The sequence below is a fragment of the Dromaius novaehollandiae genome, chromosome 1 (genome assembly GCF_036370855.1).
Source record: "Dromaius novaehollandiae isolate bDroNov1 chromosome 1, bDroNov1.hap1, whole genome shotgun sequence".
NCBI classification, from domain to species: domain Eukaryota; kingdom Metazoa; phylum Chordata; class Aves; order Casuariiformes; family Dromaiidae; genus Dromaius; species Dromaius novaehollandiae.
The window spans coordinates 44,380,901-44,399,428 of NC_088098.1; the positions used below are offsets into that span (position 1 = coordinate 44,380,901).

Sequence of the window (18,528 nt, forward strand, 5' to 3'; positions counted from 1 at the left end):
TGCTTAAGTCTCTGATGCTGAAATGGATGCAATAACAAAGATTCTTACAGCCACCCCTTGATTTTTACCAGGTGGGGTAGAAATATTTCTGTGAAGGAGGACATCACTTTGAATGACTTGATTCTAAGTAACTGGTTTTACAGAACTTCAGGTAGTCAGTATGGGCAGAAATTATAAATACGGTTTGTTTATTCAGAATTACCATAATATTGATCCAATTAAAAAAATGAGTGATGAGTGATCTTTATGCAGTGTTTACAGATTTTTCACTCATGTAGTCATTTGAGCATCTGAGACTAATTCCCGGGAGTAATGAGTATCTAACCTAAGAACAATTAGTTCTTCTCATTACTTCTGCAAATCAGATATTTGATTAACACATGCTGCCAAGATCCAGACAGAGTGACATATCAATGCCTAACTTTACACATTAAACTTCTCTTTAAATATGTGCGCATCAAAAAACTAAGGATGCAAAGCACTCTAAAATCTACAATATTTACCTTTGTGCAGGTTGAATGAAAACAGAAATAGCGATCATTCCCAATTTCTGCCATTTCCACCTCTTATGCTTCTAGGCCACTCTTTATATAAGTAGAGTACCCACAAAAATGTAAAAAGCTATCAATATATAGGAAAATCTTAAATTTCTCCTGAAAACAGCAGCTTTCCTTGAAAACTAGGCTTTCAGAACCTTAGGTCTTTTTGTTTTTTGAAACAAAACTCCCAACTGACAGCGTATCTAAAAATTATACTTAAAACTAAGTACATTCAAACTACCGACGTGGTACCTTCTCCAGGTTTGCTGAACTGTTGAAAGCGGTTGCTAGCCACGGCAGAACGCTGAACTTCCGCAGCGCCCCATTGTTCCTCCAGTTCTTGTGACGTCAGCGTAATGACATCACGTGGCCATTCCGCTCAGACACCTTCCTTCCTTCCATTGCTCCAGAGTAAGGTAGGGAAAAAACAAACCATGGTCAAATCCCGGTGCTTCTTTGACGTAAAATGGAACAAACCCATTGGCAGGCCTTAGATAACACCCAACTTCCATGTAACTACTTGCTGCAGGAGTGGTAGCCTTGAAAACCAATCTTTGATATCCCAAACACAAATTTTACTGTTAGACTAATTTTTAAACAAAATTCTTTTGCCCATTCGTTTTCTAACCACATCTCATTCTTTGGATTTGCAAGAAACTTGCAGCTTCTTGTTAGTATACTGTTGGGTGTTACATTTTTAGCATTAATTGCTTTTTCTTGCTTCCACAGTATTCACACCCAAAGCTAAAGCAGAAAGAACAATGTACACTGGAGTCACTAATCAACATCTGTGTTCTTACTCAGGTCCTAGGCTGCCTTTGGCCAAAAAATACAGAGGGGAAAATAAATTTTTAATCCTGGAAAATGGTATGGTATACTGTTAATTTGCAACACTGAGTGGCATCACTGACTTCAAAATAAATGCTTCAGAGCACGTTGGATCAAAACCTCTGATTTTAGAGGCAAAACGTAGAAGGAGGAGCAGAAAAAGAGCAGCTAGCTCACTCAACAAGGATGCCATAGCTTAAAGAGTAACAAAGGTGCATGAGATGTAGAAGAGAACTAGAAGGTAGGATTTGTGGATATAAGGCAAAAAAAGAGAACTAGAGATTCATACTACCATCAGGAAGTCTGTGTGACTGGGGCGTACTCAGAGTACTGCTGTCAATCTGCCAGCGATGAAAAGCAGGTGAAAGTGACCACACAGGGACAAATGCTACTACAAAATTGGCTCATCGGTGATTACAACCCAGCTGGGGAAGAGGTATGAAGAAGTTCAAATGACTGGAATTCTCCCAGTTTTTATACGGAGACCATTAAGCTGAGTATGAACGGATGGCCCAGGGACTAACACTACCAAGCAAAACACTGGGATGCCCAAGGACTGCAACTTACTCGCTAAGATTATTTATAAAGGATGGACTTTACCTTAGTGCACACGAAAACTGCCTTCTGGGATCAAGTCAGGTATTCCTGGTGAAGGCTTTAAATAGAGAAATGATGTGAAAAGGCTCCAAGAGAGTTGTGTAAGCCGCACATCTGACTTCAGCGCACAGGAGAAAAAAAATAAGGAAAATTAAGGCAATGAAGATCAAATTACCAGTGGGCAGAAACAAGCACAAGTAAGTAAAGATTAGCATTGCCAAGGCCTATCCAAGCAGGAACTACTTGTAGCCATATGGCTATGCCTAAACGAGCCACAGAGGGGGCACGGTCGAGAAGAATTAATTCAAACGTTGCGTACAACCGCAGTGGACTCGAGTACCAAAATGGGGGGAATTTGTCTTGACGAAGGTAAAACCGCACAGAGAGGATAACTACGCCTAGCGACAGCCTATCCATGCCCAAGATCCAGATATGGAGCAGCCTGCAAATATGAAAAAAAGGCCCAAAATAAAAAAAAAAGCCAAAAAACAGAAACAGGGTGGGAGAGGCTGCGTCGCTGCGGGCTCACACGGAAGAGCCGGGCAGCGGCGCCAACGGCCGCCCCGCGCGCTGCCCGCCATAGCGGCCCGGCCCGCCCCGCCCCGCTCTCCCCTCGCGGCGCGGCCGCCGCCGCGGCGGGCCAGTGCTGCGCAGAGCCGCGGCTGCGGCCGGGCACCACCCTCCTCGCTGGCGGGGGCGGCGGCGCGGACGACGGCGCGGACGACGTCTGCCGTGGCGCAGCGCAGGCGCGGCGCGGCCCTGAGCTCGGCTGGCGGCCGCGGCCATGAGCCGCAAGGGCTCGGTGCAGCAGAAGGTGCCGTGTCTGTTCGTGACCGAGGTGAAGGAGGAGCCTTCGGCCAAGCGGGAGCGCCAGGTGGCCGCCGCGGCACCGGGGCCGGAGCGGGGAGGCGGGGCGGCGCCGGGGGGCTCGGCCGGGGCGGGTAGGGCCTCGGCCGCCTTTCGCCGCCTGGCTGGTGGCAGAGGTTTCGCTGTAGGGCGGGAGCTGGGAAAACCAATGGATATGTTTTTTCCCTACCCTGAAAATATTATCCTCATCTGTACTTTATGTTATGAGTAGAGATCTGATTACTGAAATATAAAATCGCCATGTAATGTAAAGAGAAGCAGGAAGAAGGTTCTCATTTCTATGAATCCTGTGAATTGTGTTAGAGACTTTTGCAAGACAAGGGCTTTTTTTCCCCTGTTTTGCTAGCAGAAAAAGACTGATTGAAAGAGCTTATTCAAAATTGATTAGGAAGAGAAGGATGGATGATTATTATACAGGAAAATATTTTAACCTAAACACAGATGTTTTCATTGAAACCGAAATTCTATTAAAACTGAGTCCTGTACCTTATAGAAATTTGGAATAGTTGCAGACCTCCAGATTGCTTATTTCTTTGCTCTTTTAAGGGGAAAAATGTTTAGTTGGCAACACTGACATTAAGTATTTGATACTGGGATGCTTCTGCCACCTTGCATCCCACTGATCTGTGTATTGCACTAACTTTTTTTAACATTAACACTGACATGTGTTGCACAACTACTACTGACTTTCAGCTCCAAACTAAAAGTTAGGAGCAAGTAGTAATTAGATATATGATGAACTTCAATTGCTATAGTAATACAGGAAGGCAAATTTCAAAATTTTGCAGTATTGGGCTGGAACCCATCTAGATTATAGGCGCTATTTAAAGTAGAAGGCAAGGTCATCTCTAAATATTAATCAAGAATGGAAGAGGGGGAAATAGTTTGCAAGTAGACTGCCTTTGTTCTTTTGTCTCACGGCATTTTCCAAACTAATGTTTTGAAGAAATAGTGGTGTATTTAGGTAGCATTAGCAATTCCAGTGTATAATACTGGCGTTGTAAAGGCCAACTGTAACAAACAAATCCAGGACAACAAGGCAGTAAAATACCAGTGATTAGGGTTTAAAGTACCTATCTTCTTTTCAGCCATTTAAAGTTTTGGCAACTGAAACTATAAATCAAAAGGCAATAGATGCGGATATATACAGTGCAATTCCTACTGAAAAGGTGGATGGAACCTGCTGTTATGTAACTACTTATAAAGGTAATATGGAAGATCCATATGCATATTTCTTATGTTGTCTAGTAGCTGTATGTTTTGCTTAGTTTTCACCCTTATTTTATGTTTTACTGGATTACAGCAGTTGGGAAATTCAACTTTTTAATGAAACCGCTTGAATGTAAAGTTATATTTTCTATAAATGCAGCTTTGTAGACATTTATAAAATTGTTACAGATTTTGGTCTCGAGCATACTTGAAGTTTAAGTTTACGCACAAAGCAAGGAACTGGGCTATTCCAATTTAACATTTTCAATCACTAAACCTTCCTTGTGCAGTAGAATTTATATAACAGGTGTTTAATTTCCTTGCAGAAGATTAAAAAAAGAGAGGGAGGTTTGGAAGAAATGAAAAGACTGTGGTTCATTGCGTCGCTGGGGTAGTCTGTTCTTGCCTTTGCCCAGAATTGTAAGAAAACTTAGTATTAAGCTAGGTGAGATTCTACAAATAGATTTAAGATTTATATGCAATAATTAAAATAATTTATTAATTTAAATAGTGTCTTTGGATATTAAATTTCTTCAGTGACAGAAGAGAATCGATATTTTACTTTTTATGTAGTCAGTTTCATTGCTATGTGGATTAGTCTAAGTAAACTGTTGGTTTTATACCTCTGGGATCTCTAGGGCAGCCGTACCTGTGGGCCAGGTTGGATAGAAAACCCAACAAACAAGCTGAAAAAAGGTTTAAACGATTCTTGTATTCACTGGAAGATTGCAAAGGTTAGTGAAGATCTCTTTCCTGCTTTGGTGAAGTAGGTATTTCATCAGTTCGAAAAACACCTCTGGTCTCATGTAGGAAATGTCAGTGATCCTACTCCCTAATTGTTTTTTAATGTCATTCTTCACTTTACTTCTCTTGCTTTAATTTAAATACAGTGTTGGCTATTTAGGCAGTTACTTCTGAATCTGAGTTAGTTTTGAATTTTTAAACTTCTCAAAGGCTTTTATGCTACTTTAAACCATCCTAATTCTAGACTGCCAGAATATGCCAAGTGTTGCTGCTTGTACAAAGTAGCTAGGACTGCTGTCTTAAAAAAAAACAAATTTAGATCACATTATGATATTTTAATACTTGCATTGAAAGAGGATAAAAATGTAAAATTGGCTAATAGTTTGCCAAAACCTAAATGTCACATTTATATCTTTAGAATTTATTTGGAATATTGAAGAGGATTTCAAGCCTGTTCCAGATTGCTGGATTCCAGCAAAGGAAATACAGTTCTCTAATGGGCATCCTTTGCCTGATGAAAATGGACATATGCCAGGTATGTATGGTACAGCACAGTTAAAATGGAAAAAAAAAATATTGAAGCGAATCAGAATTAGTACTTCAGTTACATGTAGTAGTAACATATTCAGAAAACAATTTGAATATCATTTGTTCACTTTTTAGTAAGCTTTTGTTTTGATACAGTGAAAATAATTACCTGTGACAGTTAACTGTACAGTCTTAGAAAACTTCAGCTGAAATCATAGTTACCATTTTTAAGTTCCTTTGACATTCTTTGGAGATACAGCACAGTTTTTCCAGTTACTCTTTCTGTTTATAATTAAGGTAACTGATTTTTAATGCCTATACAGTGCTGATAAGCATTTGATAAATTTTACATTTATATTGGTAAAATACAGTGTTTTCTCATAGGTTGGGTGCCTGTGGAGAAAAACAGTAAACAGTACTGCTGGCACTCATCTGTTATAAATTACGATGCTGAAATAGCGCTGGTATTGAAGCACCATGCTGACCCTGGACTTCTAGAAATCAGTCCGGTGCCGTTATCAGACCTTTTAGAACAAACACTGGAGCTTATTGGAACTAATATTAATGCAAATCCGTATGGTAAGTATGGTTTGTTGCTCAATACTTTTGTATTGAATAGTATTTTTGATTGAAGAATATACTGCTTTTTTTGTCTAACAAAAAGGTTGTATGTTCAAAGCTAGTAATGTAACCTCTTTAGAAAGGAAAGAAAGGAATAGCTCAAAGAATGCTCACAGGATGGCACCTAAAATACTTTCAGAAAGCTGAGTAGTCACAAGTCTGTTTATGTCCGTTACACCTCTTTCCACCTTCCTGTTCTTTGGGGGTTACTATAGAGATGCTTTGCTTTAGTCTTTCAGCGAAGAGGAGCAGTGTTATTCTTGCAAAGAACAGTATAAGCTTCTACATGAAGATAGCCTTCTTGATTACAAAAGCGCAGGGTAAACCTCAGTTTTGCATGCGTGTACCTAGAGGAAACCATTCATGCACACTTAAAACTGGTGTGTCAGCTGTATTGACATAGAAATGTGTCTGACACCTGACAGGAAAAAGAGCTATATTGTTGAACAAGTAAGCTTTCTCAGTAATGAAGACATGGTCTTGAACTAATGTTTATTGTACTTGCCAGACCTCTTAATGATGCACAGTTCATTTTTAATGGGAATTTCCCCCAAAAAAATTCTGAACAGAAAAGTTGTATTAAATATTACTCTTAATTTTTTTTAAAGATTGTTTTTTGGTGTCTTGTCTTGGCCTTTTTTTCTAATTGCTTCCTTGACGCTATTTCGTCTATTAAAATAGAAAGTCTTCTTCAGCCATTGTTTCTTGAGCACCTAGAGTTGGTCACGAGCTGCAAGTGTTTTTAATCATGAAATATTACAAATACTATTCAAGGAAACGTAGTTTAAGCTACATTGTGGTTGTGGCTTCTCCCTTTAAAAGCCATATACTGCAACAAAAAAACAATTAGGTTTGAGCATAAGTGAGTTTTTACTTCTGACCTTTGCTGTTAGGACAACTTGCAAGGATGGAAAGGAAAAATGCTAGTACCTGGTCTTAGGAATTAAAGGAACTGCAACAAAAAGTTCTGCTAACTTTATTAGATGAAGACTTGCATCAAACAGTCAGCCATGAGGCAATATATTTGTTAACAGCCCATCGTAAGTATTAATTGGTATTTGTAAGAAAATACACTAGGTTTTCAGAAACTAAGATGTTTGTGCTGTGGATCGTGATCTGAAGCACGAAGAATTTAGCTAGTGGCTTTTTGGTTGATGAGGTGAGCATGAGGACAAAACAGACAACTATAATCCCGCTATCGTGTTAATGTATTTTATATAGATTAAAAATGTTATGTGAGAAGACCACAGCTACATTTAATACTTAGATATATATTTAACTGTTCACTTAAAGGCAGCACAACATTGTAGTATCTAACAGAAATCTGCCTTTATAGAGTGGTTTTAGCATAGCTGTACTAACAAAAATGAGGAAAATTTTAGCTCAGATTGTTATACATGACTAACAGGAAGGTTTATGTTTCTTTTAACATAGGATTAGGAAGCAAGAAACAGCCTGTACATCTTCTTGTACCACATGGAGCATTTGAAATAAAGAATCCACCTGCTTTGAAAAAAAATGATATATTGTCCTGGTTTGAAGGCTGCAGTGAGGGTAAAGTTGAAGGAATTGTGTGGCACTGCAACGACGGGTGTTTAATCAAGGTAAATGGAGATGGACATGCAGAAATCAGTTTTAAAGTCCCCAACAGAAAACTCATTTAAAAAACAACTCAATAAACAAAACAAAAAAGCCACAACACCTTACATATATTAAAACAGTATCTACCGCTGCTTATGTTTAGGTGAAAAAATTGCTCCTAGGTATTTTGAGACAGAAGAATTAGGATGCGACAACTTGGATTAATTCTCTTATCTCAGTGTCTTCAAAAATCCTATTTGCGTATAAATGCTATGATGATGTTCCCAGTGTAAGGTGTTGACATCCAGTCATACTCAGAAAACAAATGGGCAATGTCCTACTGGATTCAGTTTTCCAGAGTATCTTTCTTTCTTTCTTTCAAGGTAAAGCTCTGGTATTCTCACACCTACTAAGAGTTTTGTTTTGTCGTGGGAATATGGAGATATACTACAAGCTGCTTGTGTTTTGCTTTAGTAATTGCAATCTGTAATTTTTAAGACTTAAGCTACTTTTAATAATAGCTAATGAAAAATACTAGTGTTCAATCAGGAAGTGCTGTAATAATTTATACTAGCTGGTTGTGTCATACCATTCACCTTTGCCTTGTTTTCCAAATTCTTTAGTAATAAACATTCTCCTAGCAAATTGGTAGTAGAATTAGTCAAGCCACTGAACGGTAATCACTGTAATGACAAGATACTGATTTTTTTCATTATCTACATTATGCTAATAGTTTAAAGTAATTGAGAACATTAAAAAAAAAAGGTTATCTTCCTTGTCTGTATAGGAATTGCCCAACTTTTTAAGACTTCTTTTATTTGAGTAATTTATTTCTTGTAATGTTGACTTATAAAACAAGTATTGTTAATAAGATCTTTGATTAACTGGCAAGTTAATGTAATATCTGAAGCTGTGGAGGACACGTGGGTTCTAGTTTGCCTTTTCTGCTTCGTTAATCATTAAAATGATGGATAACACTGATGGATAAGTAGTGACCTAATGCAAGGCATCCTAGAATCACAGGACCCCAGTAGTTGGGAACTGTTATGTTACTGTATCACAATCTCTAAATTGATCTTATTTCTTTTATTTTAGCTCCATCGCCATCATCTTGGTTTACGCTGGCCAATTACAGAGACATACCTGAATTCTCAGCCTGTTGTCATTTCTTTTAATAGAACTAAATATGACTGTGACTTTGAACCAAAGAGTGTGTTTCACCATTTTTCAAAGCTAGATGGTCAAAGATTTGATGGACTCAAAGATATCAAGTTTGATACTTGAAGTATTTTTCTGTCTTTTAAGTTCACTGCCATGTGTGCTGCATTCCTCTTATTTTTTATCACAGAGAACTCTTAAAGCATCTTGTCGCTTAGGTAACAAGCTAGCTAAACTACAATTAAAATTAGTCATTTATGCAAAACTTTTTCTCACAAAAAGAAATGTGACATTCACAGCAGACAGATCTAGCTTTCAGCATGCTTAATATTCAGTTCTGAAAAATCCTTAGCTTTTGAACCTATTTCTTGAAAGTGTTATGGTTAAGTGTAAGAAGTATGTTCTCTAACACTGGCTGGTCCTACTAGCTTATTTAATGAATGCAATCAACTGTAAAAGTTTCGCAGGTTGCACTTCTTTAAATATAGTTAGAACACTGTTACATTTAGAATTCAGATTTAGGATCTAGGTGTTTCTCATCAGTGAAAGGCAGATTTCAGTTGGGACCAGAATTAAGTCTGAAATGTGATAACTTTTTTTAAGTTGCAACAATTTTTCTTGGGTGAATACTTTTCACTGTATTATTTAACTGATAAGCTGCAGCATTATGTTAATACTTGAAAACTTAATTAAGCTATATCTTGCAGGTATTTCCACTATTTTGGGACAAAAAAAAAAAAAAGAGTGTAAGCAGTAGAAAGTAAACTAGTTCTATTTTGAAGTCCTTTCTAATTAGAAAGAGGTATGACTTGACCTAATAATACCCTTTTTGACTGCATCTAAATTAGGAAACTGTCTATCAAGGGCAAGATGTTAAGTATTTGCAAAAGATGACATAATAAAAATGACAATACACAGTGGTTTCAGTGGGCTTTATTTTTGTCTGTTATGAAAGCAAACATGCAGCTATACACATTATACTAAAAAATTTTACAAAGCAGCTGTACATTTATCTACAGAAATACAGTTAGTTTGGCTGAAACACTACACACTTGTTTTCACATCTTCATTCTTGGATTTTCTGAAATAGAGGTAGAAGACAACCAATGACATAAGAACAGAGACAACCAGCACAGTGACCCTGAGTCCATAGGTGAGATAGATGCTAGCATCTGAGAGCAAGAACAAATTACGTATTTTTGATCTGGAACTTAGCACACTTAGCTTGTTTTAAGAGCATATGAGCTTTCAGGTTGAGCGGGATCTTTGGACTTCTGATAACAGTGTATCCCCAGAATTACTGTTCTACATTAAAGCATAAACAAGGCGGGGGAGGTAAGACTGGTTTTCTGTTTTGACTAGTAGAGATAAATACTGACTCCAATTCATTGATTATCTTAATCCAGTTCTGCACTCTTAGGTATGTGCCAAACTATTGCAGCTTCAGTGGACTCTTATCATACCAGGATGAAAACAGATAAATTCTGGGCAATTACATAACAGTATTCATTATTTATTTTCTGTATTGGTATGGAGGTTATTAAACATTAGCCTAATCACTAGAAATACTGGCTGGAATTTCTACATGAATACCAAAATCTTCAGAAAGCTGCTTTAATCTTTCTTCTAAGATAATATTCTTTTTCACTTCTTCACTGTAGTTATATTTCAGGTCCTCAATTTCTTCAAAAAAGGAAGGGTCAAAGTTGTCTAGTTCTTTTCTCAGCTTTTTTATTTCTTCCTATTAAAAAAAATAAAGTAGTACTACATTAAAACATAAATTTCATGTACCTCTATCTAGAATTTAGGAAACAGATTTCAATACAAGCTTTGTTGCCATTTTTTTTCCTTAAAAGGCTAAATAATTACAGCAAGAATGTTTTCACTCTACAAACAAAAATCTACACAGTAACAGCAAATTCATAAAATACAAAGTAGGCTTCATAAATGACAAAGCTGATTTCTAGATCCTATGTTTAACTATTACTTTAGGTATTAAATAGATCTTTCTAGCTGCCCATAATATTGTTCATTATCTTGCATATGATGGCACAATTCTTACAACTCACCTTTAATTGCTGTTTTTCCAGATCTGAGGCTCTCAGTTGTGTTTGGAGATCAGCTACTTCTGTCATTAACTTGTCATTTTTTTTCTTATCTACAATTTCATTACATCCTACAAAAATGATAATTAAATTTAAGGTAATGAAATCAATTACATGGATAATCTTGTTATAGTAACTCAGCATCTCCCAAAAGCTGAGACAGTTAACGTGCAAACCGGGTTTTGAATAACTACCAACCACAACAGGCTAAAGTAAAGTAATCTGGGCTTTTCTTTAGTTCTTGTAAAAATTAGGTGGTGCCATTTAAATCCTATGAGTGAATGTAGTACTGCCTTCTGAATCGGTCAGCCTGTTAGAGCACTTCTGAGAAATGTGACATGTATGTCCTTTTCTGAATTAAAAGGCAAGAGATTTGAAGATAGTGTAATTTAAGTTAATTCTACTCATTTCAGTAGTGATACTTTTTTTTTTTTTCTGTCAAATGGCAACATACTGCTCTATAGTGCTCTCCATGGCCTCCCATATTTGCTCCACTCTACTTTCCATTGGAATATCAAAGCTTTATGCATCCTTTCAATAGGACGAACGTCTCCTAAGTCTTAAACTATTCCTAGAGCTAGTATCTAGAAACAGACTTAAACATTAGTTTACCTTAAGGACTTATTTACATGTCCTTTTCTATTATTTTTTTCCATTGGGAAAAAGCACAGCAAAATCATTCTTCTTTTTTGCTTTCTTATTGATTTCTACCAATGTTTTAGGGCAATAGTCTCACTTTTTTGCTAAGTTGGGTAGCTGATGCCAAAACTTACAGTTCCAGCTGAAAACCAGGTAGGGAGTAGAGAAAAACTTACCTACCACAGATAAAACTGTCTCTTTTCTAGAGTCAAAAGCCAACTTTAGAATGTTAAAAATGAAATTATTTAATTAGGCCATTGTATATTTTTCCACTTTACATGATTCCACAGGTAGTACTCACATCACTTCTGGGAGAATCTCCCAGAAAGGAGTTTTTCAGTGTAGCATACCAAATGCCTAGAGCTTTGTCTTCAGTTCCTATTAACAACAGAATTTTCGCTCATGTTTATTGCTACATGATTATAAAATATACAATATACTGGACTGTGAATTCCAGGGCTCATGAGCTAGAGCTAACTAGGATTTTGAATCTCCTGTGTCTCTCGAAATCCCTAACACAGGTGATACCTGTAAGTCACCCATTCTCTGGGAGCTTAGAACCCATGGCAAGAGGAGTAGACATGAGAGTTTCAATGAATGACTGAAACTTTCATAAAAGCAGCCTGAGATTTTAAAGTAAGTGGTACCGTGAAATATGTATCCTTTCAGAAAGGAAAATCTTACAAAAATTTCAGCTTCTCATTCAAGATATTATTACTCAGCTGTGGAGGTTGTTTTTTTACAAACATTTCTTTATAAAAATCTTACATAAGTACTTAAAAATCCAAGACCTTATTCTCCTCTAGTTTACGCTATTTTGGCATTAACATAATTCAAATACTTCTGTAGATTTATTTTCATCTTGCACACATATTAAGTAAAAATGGTCTTAGGCCCAAAATACAGGAAAAATCTTTATTTTAAGTGTTGAAAATGATTACCAGCTGTAGAGCCTTCAGTTGCATTTGTGTCTATTTGTAGCTTGTAAACTTCCACCTGGTGAGCTAGTTCTGCTTTCTCTTTCTCCAACTGATTATTAGTTAATCTGTAATACAAAATAATTTTAGAATAATTTTATAATATTTTATAATATAAAATAGGTAACTAAAAGGTGCACTGTCTATTTTCTGATCATTCTTATTTCATGTATATTGGCTCGGGAGTTTTTTTTTAAACTACATTACCTTAAATGCTGAAGCTCCCTGATGAGGCCTTCCTCTGTCCTAGCACCTTCAGGGAAATGTTTGAGAAGCTCAATCTTAAAAGGTAAGAAAGTGTTACTTTGAAAATTGTATCCACAGACACCACAGTTCAAAGAGAGTTATTTAATTCTGTTTGGTATAAGTTGATAAAATAATTGGAGAAAAAATTGTGTAACCAAGTACTGGCAGAGAAAAAACAAACTGACAGCTTCTGCAAAGCTTCTAATTAACTACAATTATCTATCCTCTTAAAGCTAGTATAGATCAGTGCTGCGTATTTCATGAAGGGTGGACGGAAAATAATCAAAAGCTAGATTTATAAAGATACATACATAGGTAAAAAGGCATTAACATAATTTATAGATATGCTTAAGGAAGTGATATACCTCAATCATTTAGTTTTTTAAAAATCCTACTGACATGCTTATTTGCATACCTACGTGTCTAATTTGCCTTTTAAATGTGATACTAAAAGCCTGCTGTTTTGTGATACAAAAACAAGTAAGTTAATGTCAACTATAAATGACCTGCAGTCATTAATTACAGATGTCCCTAACCAGAGTGGGTGTCATCTTCTAGAAGTGCCTTTCAGTAGAAGATGCAGGAGCAAAAAACTTAAATGATTTAAATATGAGACTATGTATGGTTTTTGAATGCAATGACATCTTAATTTGTGAACTCTCATAAGGCTCCTGTTGGTAATAGACTTTTGTTCTATTACTACCCAAAATGGTAGGGATTTGTCTTTCTTTAACAATTGCTCTCTATTTCTTCAAAATGGAGGTAACCTTGAATGCATCCTTTCTCAGTATTTGAAGCACAAAAGAAACTGGAAAGTGTGTTGCTCCAGAGTGGTAACACATAATAAAAGTCTTTTATGTCTGCTAATTTTGCTGTTTGTAAAGATGCCATGTTAAAAATGCTGACTTTAAACAAAAAAAAAGGGGGGGGGGAAGCAAGCAAGCAAGCAAGCAAGCAAAAATGAACCAAATAATTGTTTTATAGAAACTCAAAATAATTCCAAGTGATATTGACTGCAACATCTTTACTTGCTTACATAATATACATGACTTTCTATATTGACAGTTCTGTCTGTTTCAGTACCTTACTCAGAATGGCCAGTACAAGATGTCTAGGGAAGAAAATCACACATATTAAAAATGAGAAAAAGATGGAAGCTCATCTAGATGGGTAGTCCTAGGCCTACACCTCTGGAATACCTAAAGGTCAAAATTTGATGCATCTTTTCAAAGGTACCTGATTTTGTAATTCATCAACTCCATACAGTTACAAGATTTATTAGGGACTGCATAGATAGAGTAATGAAAAATGGCATAATGCCATACTGGAAATTGCCGTCCTAAAGTGAAACTTCATGTCTAAGTCAATCTCCCCAAAAAGAAATGCAAGAAAGAGCTAGAAGATTTTAAGACAGATTGAAGCATCTGTACCTACAAGCTTGATACAATCAATGAAACAATAATTAAAAAATATATGTATATAGAAAACATATCATTTTTCCCCTAAGACCTCAAGTCAAGAATATATATGTATAATATGTAGTAAATCTCATGAATAATATGAGGTTTAAAATATGTAAATATACAATTATGGCAACTAAGAATGAAAAAACCTATAAAAACATATGCGTTAGAGGAAAAAAGTACTCTACCAATATAGACATTAAGAAGAAATTAATTAATACTAAGCAATCTATTCTCAGTATTCTGGCTAGGTTTTACTCACTTGTTCTGTTAAATCTTGTAAGCTTTTATCAGCATTGTGTTCACGTTCTGTTGCCTCTTGAAGCAGCTGTTTAAGGTTAGTAATGCTTTGATCTTTTTTAGCAATATCAGTTTCCAGTTCCTTCATCTTCGTTTCATGCATCCTGATAATAGGAATTTTTAAAAAACACAAAAATTAGAGCAAAAGCTAACCTTTTACAGAAACAGAGACTTACATATTTTCAGGAGGTGAAATGCCATGCACCATAAAATGTTTGCAATAGTCAGAGGCCTTGAAATAATCACTGGTCCTGTCCATAAAACAAGTTGAATGAAGCACGAGAAACACCTATTTATATTCTGAGAAGGACTTTTCAAAATGCAGTACCTTTGTGGATCTTTCTTACTTTGTGTCTACACTTTAGTAAAGGAGAACTGGAATCTTTTTATGGTATCGCACATATACTCCAAACTACCTCCTGCTAAAAACATGCACAAGTCTCTTACTGTACTCATTTGGATGATGCAGCATACACACTGGTCAGGTCTAAAATACTTTGACAGTATTTATCTTTTAACAATCTATGGAAAATAAATTAATGTCTTGAAGAAAAGGTTTAATACAGTAAAGATGATAAACTCTCTAAAGGAAAAATGAAAATTTTTTGAAATGAAACAAGAAATTATGTTTACCCTAGAGTAACCACAGCCTGAGGAGAAGGATTCAGTTTTGCTTCAAACCATACAAGGATACAAAAAAAGGTTTTTGTAGAATCACAGAAATGTTAGTTGAAAGGCACCTCTGGAGATTATTTAGTCTAATCTCCAATCTGAAGCATGTTTTCAGATAGTTATATGCTCTCCAACATCTTCCTACCTGCAAAAGAACCTTCCCGAGTATCACTTGGATGACACTTGTCTGCCCTATCAAGGATGCTGTTACCCCATAAACACTTTGGAGGATGTGCTGATGAGGTGGAGTAAGTGTTAAGGTGCCCCAATAAGCTTCCCTAAGTTAGTACTGTCTTAATGCTATTCAGTTACTTCAAAATCACATTCAACTCAAACCATCTTAAAGTAAATGCAAATAAAAGTTTTTACTCACAGTAGTTGAAACAGTACAATTAAGTACATATATCTATAATCACTATATACAGCTACATATATGTATCAACTAAGTACAAGTAGAACTAAATACAAATGTTTTTAAAAGAAGTGAAGAACTGAAAAATAAACTATATTCAAACTTCTAAGGACCTACTTTATTCCCTGCATGTTTCTGTCCTCCTGTGGCTGGCAGTGCAAACTTCTAAGGACCTACTTTATTCCCTGCATGTTTCTGTCCTCCTGTGGCTGGCAGCACAGTCTTACCTCCCTTCCTTGCACTGACTGTGGCTGTCATCTGACCTTGCATAAAGACATTTTAACTCACTAAATAGTTGGGGGAGGGGATGATGGGAAAGAATGCCTTTCTAAAGGCTCAGTGAAGTGAAATGGCTCAGTAACATCTCAGAGAAGCACCAGAACTTCCACAAAAGATTTTCTCTGATTTTCTGTCATAATAAGGTTGCTGTGAGAGGTTCTATTTTTGCACATACCTTCCAACTTTGTTTGCAACCATTAAAGACTACTTTTGTAACATGTCAGCTCTTGCAGCTTATTTCCCCTTCAGGTCATCCAGGAGTCCAGGCAGAAGTGTATCTGCCAGTCCAGTCCCAAGAAAACTTACCTTCTTCCAGTCTTATGTAGGAGACAGGATGATTATTTCACTTAACAGCGTAAACATTCTTTCAGTTCCTTGTCACTTTGTTAGATAAGCCAGTACAAGGGATGATACCCAGTTAAAAACTTACCTCAAGACAGGGACTTTCCTTCTTCCTTCACTTTGGTGAACCACAGGCATGTTTCACATGAATGTATCTTATTTCAAACTTTATATTCTCTATGAAGCTGTTCATTATTAAACATGCTGGTGCACCAATACAGTATATTTAGATGTAGCTCTATTGAAAAGAGGTGTTGTAGTAATGCTTTTTGGACTGGCAATGGTTTTGGGGTGACTGTTCCCCCGCATATTTCTATAAACAGATCACAGAACACAGTACTAAACAGCTTCGTTCTAGTAAAGAAAAGAATGTGATTGAAGTTGTTTGGGCTCTGGAGTCAAGATTTCCAGCCCGTATAAATAAGCAGTCATAGAAAAGACATTTGAACTAATTGCAGAAGTACAAAGGAAACAATATTGCATGCCTAAGCAGCAATGGAGAAACTGGTGCCACAGAACTCTTCTCTTCAGTTTGTTCCACACTCAGTGATGATACCAAAATTTGAGAACAAGAGATAACCGATTGGTGCAGAGTGGTAAAAGTCCACTATTATTACCAAAATAAAGTGATTTTTGATGCTGATTTCAAAGTATGAGGTTTGATTACTTCAAAGTATGAGAAAGTGGAAAGTGGTGATTCCTACACTACTTTTTATATATTAGAAAACATGAACTACTGCTAGTCTCTGAGCCTTTTTCCCTTCTACAGATAACAGAATCAACTGGCTGACTGCAGTTAACTTTCAGGGTCTCCAGAGAGCATATGAAGGATTTTTCGCTACATCTGCCTGTTCCAGGGAGCATGGAAATCCCAGTGCGCTTCCTAACCCAAACTCTGCATGTTCACATGGCTGTAAGTAGGTACAAACATTGCAAGACCAGAACTAGGTTGCTGACATCCAATGTTTTTTCAGATTGCCGTCTTTGTGGTAAGGTATTGAAATACTCACTTTTTATTCTTGACAAAAATGCTGACATTACTCCAAAAGCAGAATTACAATATATTTAAGCAGCGAGGGACAAGCTATTCAGAAGTCTACAGCTGATCTGAAGAAGGGAGAAAAAGTAACTGGCTTGACTACAGAACCAGCTAACAAGGCCAATGCTTAAGGAAGCTAGATCTCTGCTGGATTCGCATCAGATACCTGTATGCTGATTATATATAATAAAATATTCTTCAGAGATTAAAATAAGGGTGATATAAAAATAGCTTCAAAAGAGGAGGGAAGAATTATGGAAATGAGTAATTTGTTTGCTAATATTTAAAGATGAATGAAATTTTGCATTTATCTTCCTTACTTCATTCTTAATTCCTACCTTGTTACAACAGCTGATTTCCAGCTTTTGCTATCAGCTCCATCAAGCTGAGGGTCTCTGCTCTCAGCCAAATTTAGCCTCTTAATGGTTTCCTCCAGCTGCATAGTTAACTTCTCATTTAATACCTCCAAGTTATGCTTTGCTATTCGTAGCTTTTCTCCAGCGTCAACTTCCTATTCAATAAAAATAGAAAGTTAAATGAAATACAGAACTTCATACGTAGCACTGGATTATCTAAAATGATAGTGAGATGGGGTCAGTACTAATTTGGAGGACAAAGAGCATATCCCAGATCAATACCACTATATCTTCGAAGTTCTGTCTTGGGCTATTCCTTGGAGGACTCCTCTCCACATATAATTAGACATTCTGTCATGTCAATATCAATAGTTTAAAAACGTGCCAATTCCATATCAACCATTTGGAAAAAATAAGATTCTTACCATAACCAGTAATGAATTCAAATAGATGGTTGCATTACAACGATCATACCTTTTTCAGCTCTTTACGTAGCCTCTCATTTTCAGTAATGGCTTTTTCCATGCCTTTGGTATTAGATTCATAACGCATACTCAGGTGGCCTCCCAGATGAAGTTTCATTTTTTCCACTTCAGACTAAATATCAAAGTGTGTTAAAACAGTTCATTGCTTAGTAGAAAGTATCATGTTTGCATTTTTAAAGCACAGCACAGTTACCTTGCACATTTAACGCAACATCACATATTTAAATGTATCCTGCAGGTGTTCAAAGATATTTTATGCTATCAGTGTTTTCTTCTAAAAAATTGTTCACTTTATTTCCATCATACAGTTTGAATGTTCTCCTGTAAAAGTTATTTATAAAATTATGGTCCTCATACTAAAATACAATTTTTTTAAAAAAAGTTTTGTAGGAGGTGTAGTATTTCAGAGTAACATTATATAAATTATGCAGTATGTTATGCCAAAATGAAGCTTTGCTTTTGTGTTCTACAAGCTTCATACTTGATACTTTAAAAACACTTTTGTGCCAGTCAATGTTAACAACAGGCTTGCTGTTCAGTT

General features: G+C 36.4%; 3 protein-coding genes across 6 annotated transcripts in view; 1 reads left to right on the plus strand and 2 right to left on the minus strand.

The window, feature by feature from the left end:
* The window catches only part of C1H12orf50 (chromosome 1 C12orf50 homolog), a gene marked incomplete at its 5' end in the record, with an annotated part of 41,772 nt that extends 40,854 nt beyond the window's left edge, over positions 1–918 (minus strand). Inside the window, one exon of the mRNA XM_064509956.1 lies at positions 792–918. Within this exon, the coding sequence (XP_064366026.1) occupies positions 792–918 (127 nt within the window). The remainder of the gene's footprint in view (positions 1–791) is intronic.
* Positions 919–2,603: 1,685 nt separating this feature from the next.
* Positions 2,604–9,592, plus strand: RLIG1 (RNA 5'-phosphate and 3'-OH ligase 1). 2 transcript variants are annotated; one of them, XM_064509947.1, is made up of 7 exons: positions 2,604–2,802; positions 3,920–4,037; positions 4,679–4,774; positions 5,203–5,319; positions 5,697–5,891; positions 7,368–7,537; positions 8,610–9,592. In XM_064509947.1, exons 1-7 carry the CDS (start codon positions 2,749–2,751, stop codon positions 8,796–8,798), a joined length of 939 nt encoding a protein of 312 aa, XP_064366017.1. In that variant the 5' UTR covers positions 2,604–2,748; the 3' UTR covers positions 8,799–9,592. The 2 variants fall into 2 exon arrangements, with proteins under 2 accessions (XP_064366017.1, XP_025965322.1); XM_026109537.2 differs by having other exon boundaries at positions 2,606–2,838.
* CEP290 (centrosomal protein 290) overlaps positions 9,590–18,528 on the minus strand; it is a 55,178-nt gene continuing 46,239 nt past the window's right edge. For all 3 annotated transcript variants that reach the window (XM_064509912.1, XM_064509908.1, XM_064509917.1), the window contains 7 exons: positions 17,977–18,099; positions 17,485–17,657; positions 14,365–14,506; positions 12,601–12,674; positions 12,358–12,461; positions 10,742–10,848; positions 9,590–10,413 (listed from right to left, as the gene is read on the minus strand). In XM_064509912.1, coding sequence (XP_064365982.1) covers positions 10,225–10,413; positions 10,742–10,848; positions 12,358–12,461; positions 12,601–12,674; positions 14,365–14,506; positions 17,485–17,657; positions 17,977–18,099 — 912 coding nt within the window. In that variant the 3' untranslated portion in view covers positions 9,590–10,224. The remainder of the gene's footprint in view (positions 10,414–10,741; positions 10,849–12,357; positions 12,462–12,600; positions 12,675–14,364; positions 14,507–17,484; positions 17,658–17,976; positions 18,100–18,528) is intronic.

Bases quoted from the DNA above. Each gene is read 5' to 3' on its own strand.
- RLIG1 (XM_026109537.2), top strand. From the start codon at position 2,749: ATGAGCCGCAAGGGCTCGGTGCAGCAGAAGGTGCCGTGTCTGTTCGTG. The intron at 4,038-4,678 runs GTAATATGGAAG...TGGGATCTCTAG, and splicing joins TTATGTAACTACTTATAAAG to GGCAGCCGTACCTGTGGGCC. The intron at 4,775-5,202 runs GTTAGTGAAGAT...TTATATCTTTAG, and splicing joins TTCACTGGAAGATTGCAAAG to AATTTATTTGGAATATTGAA.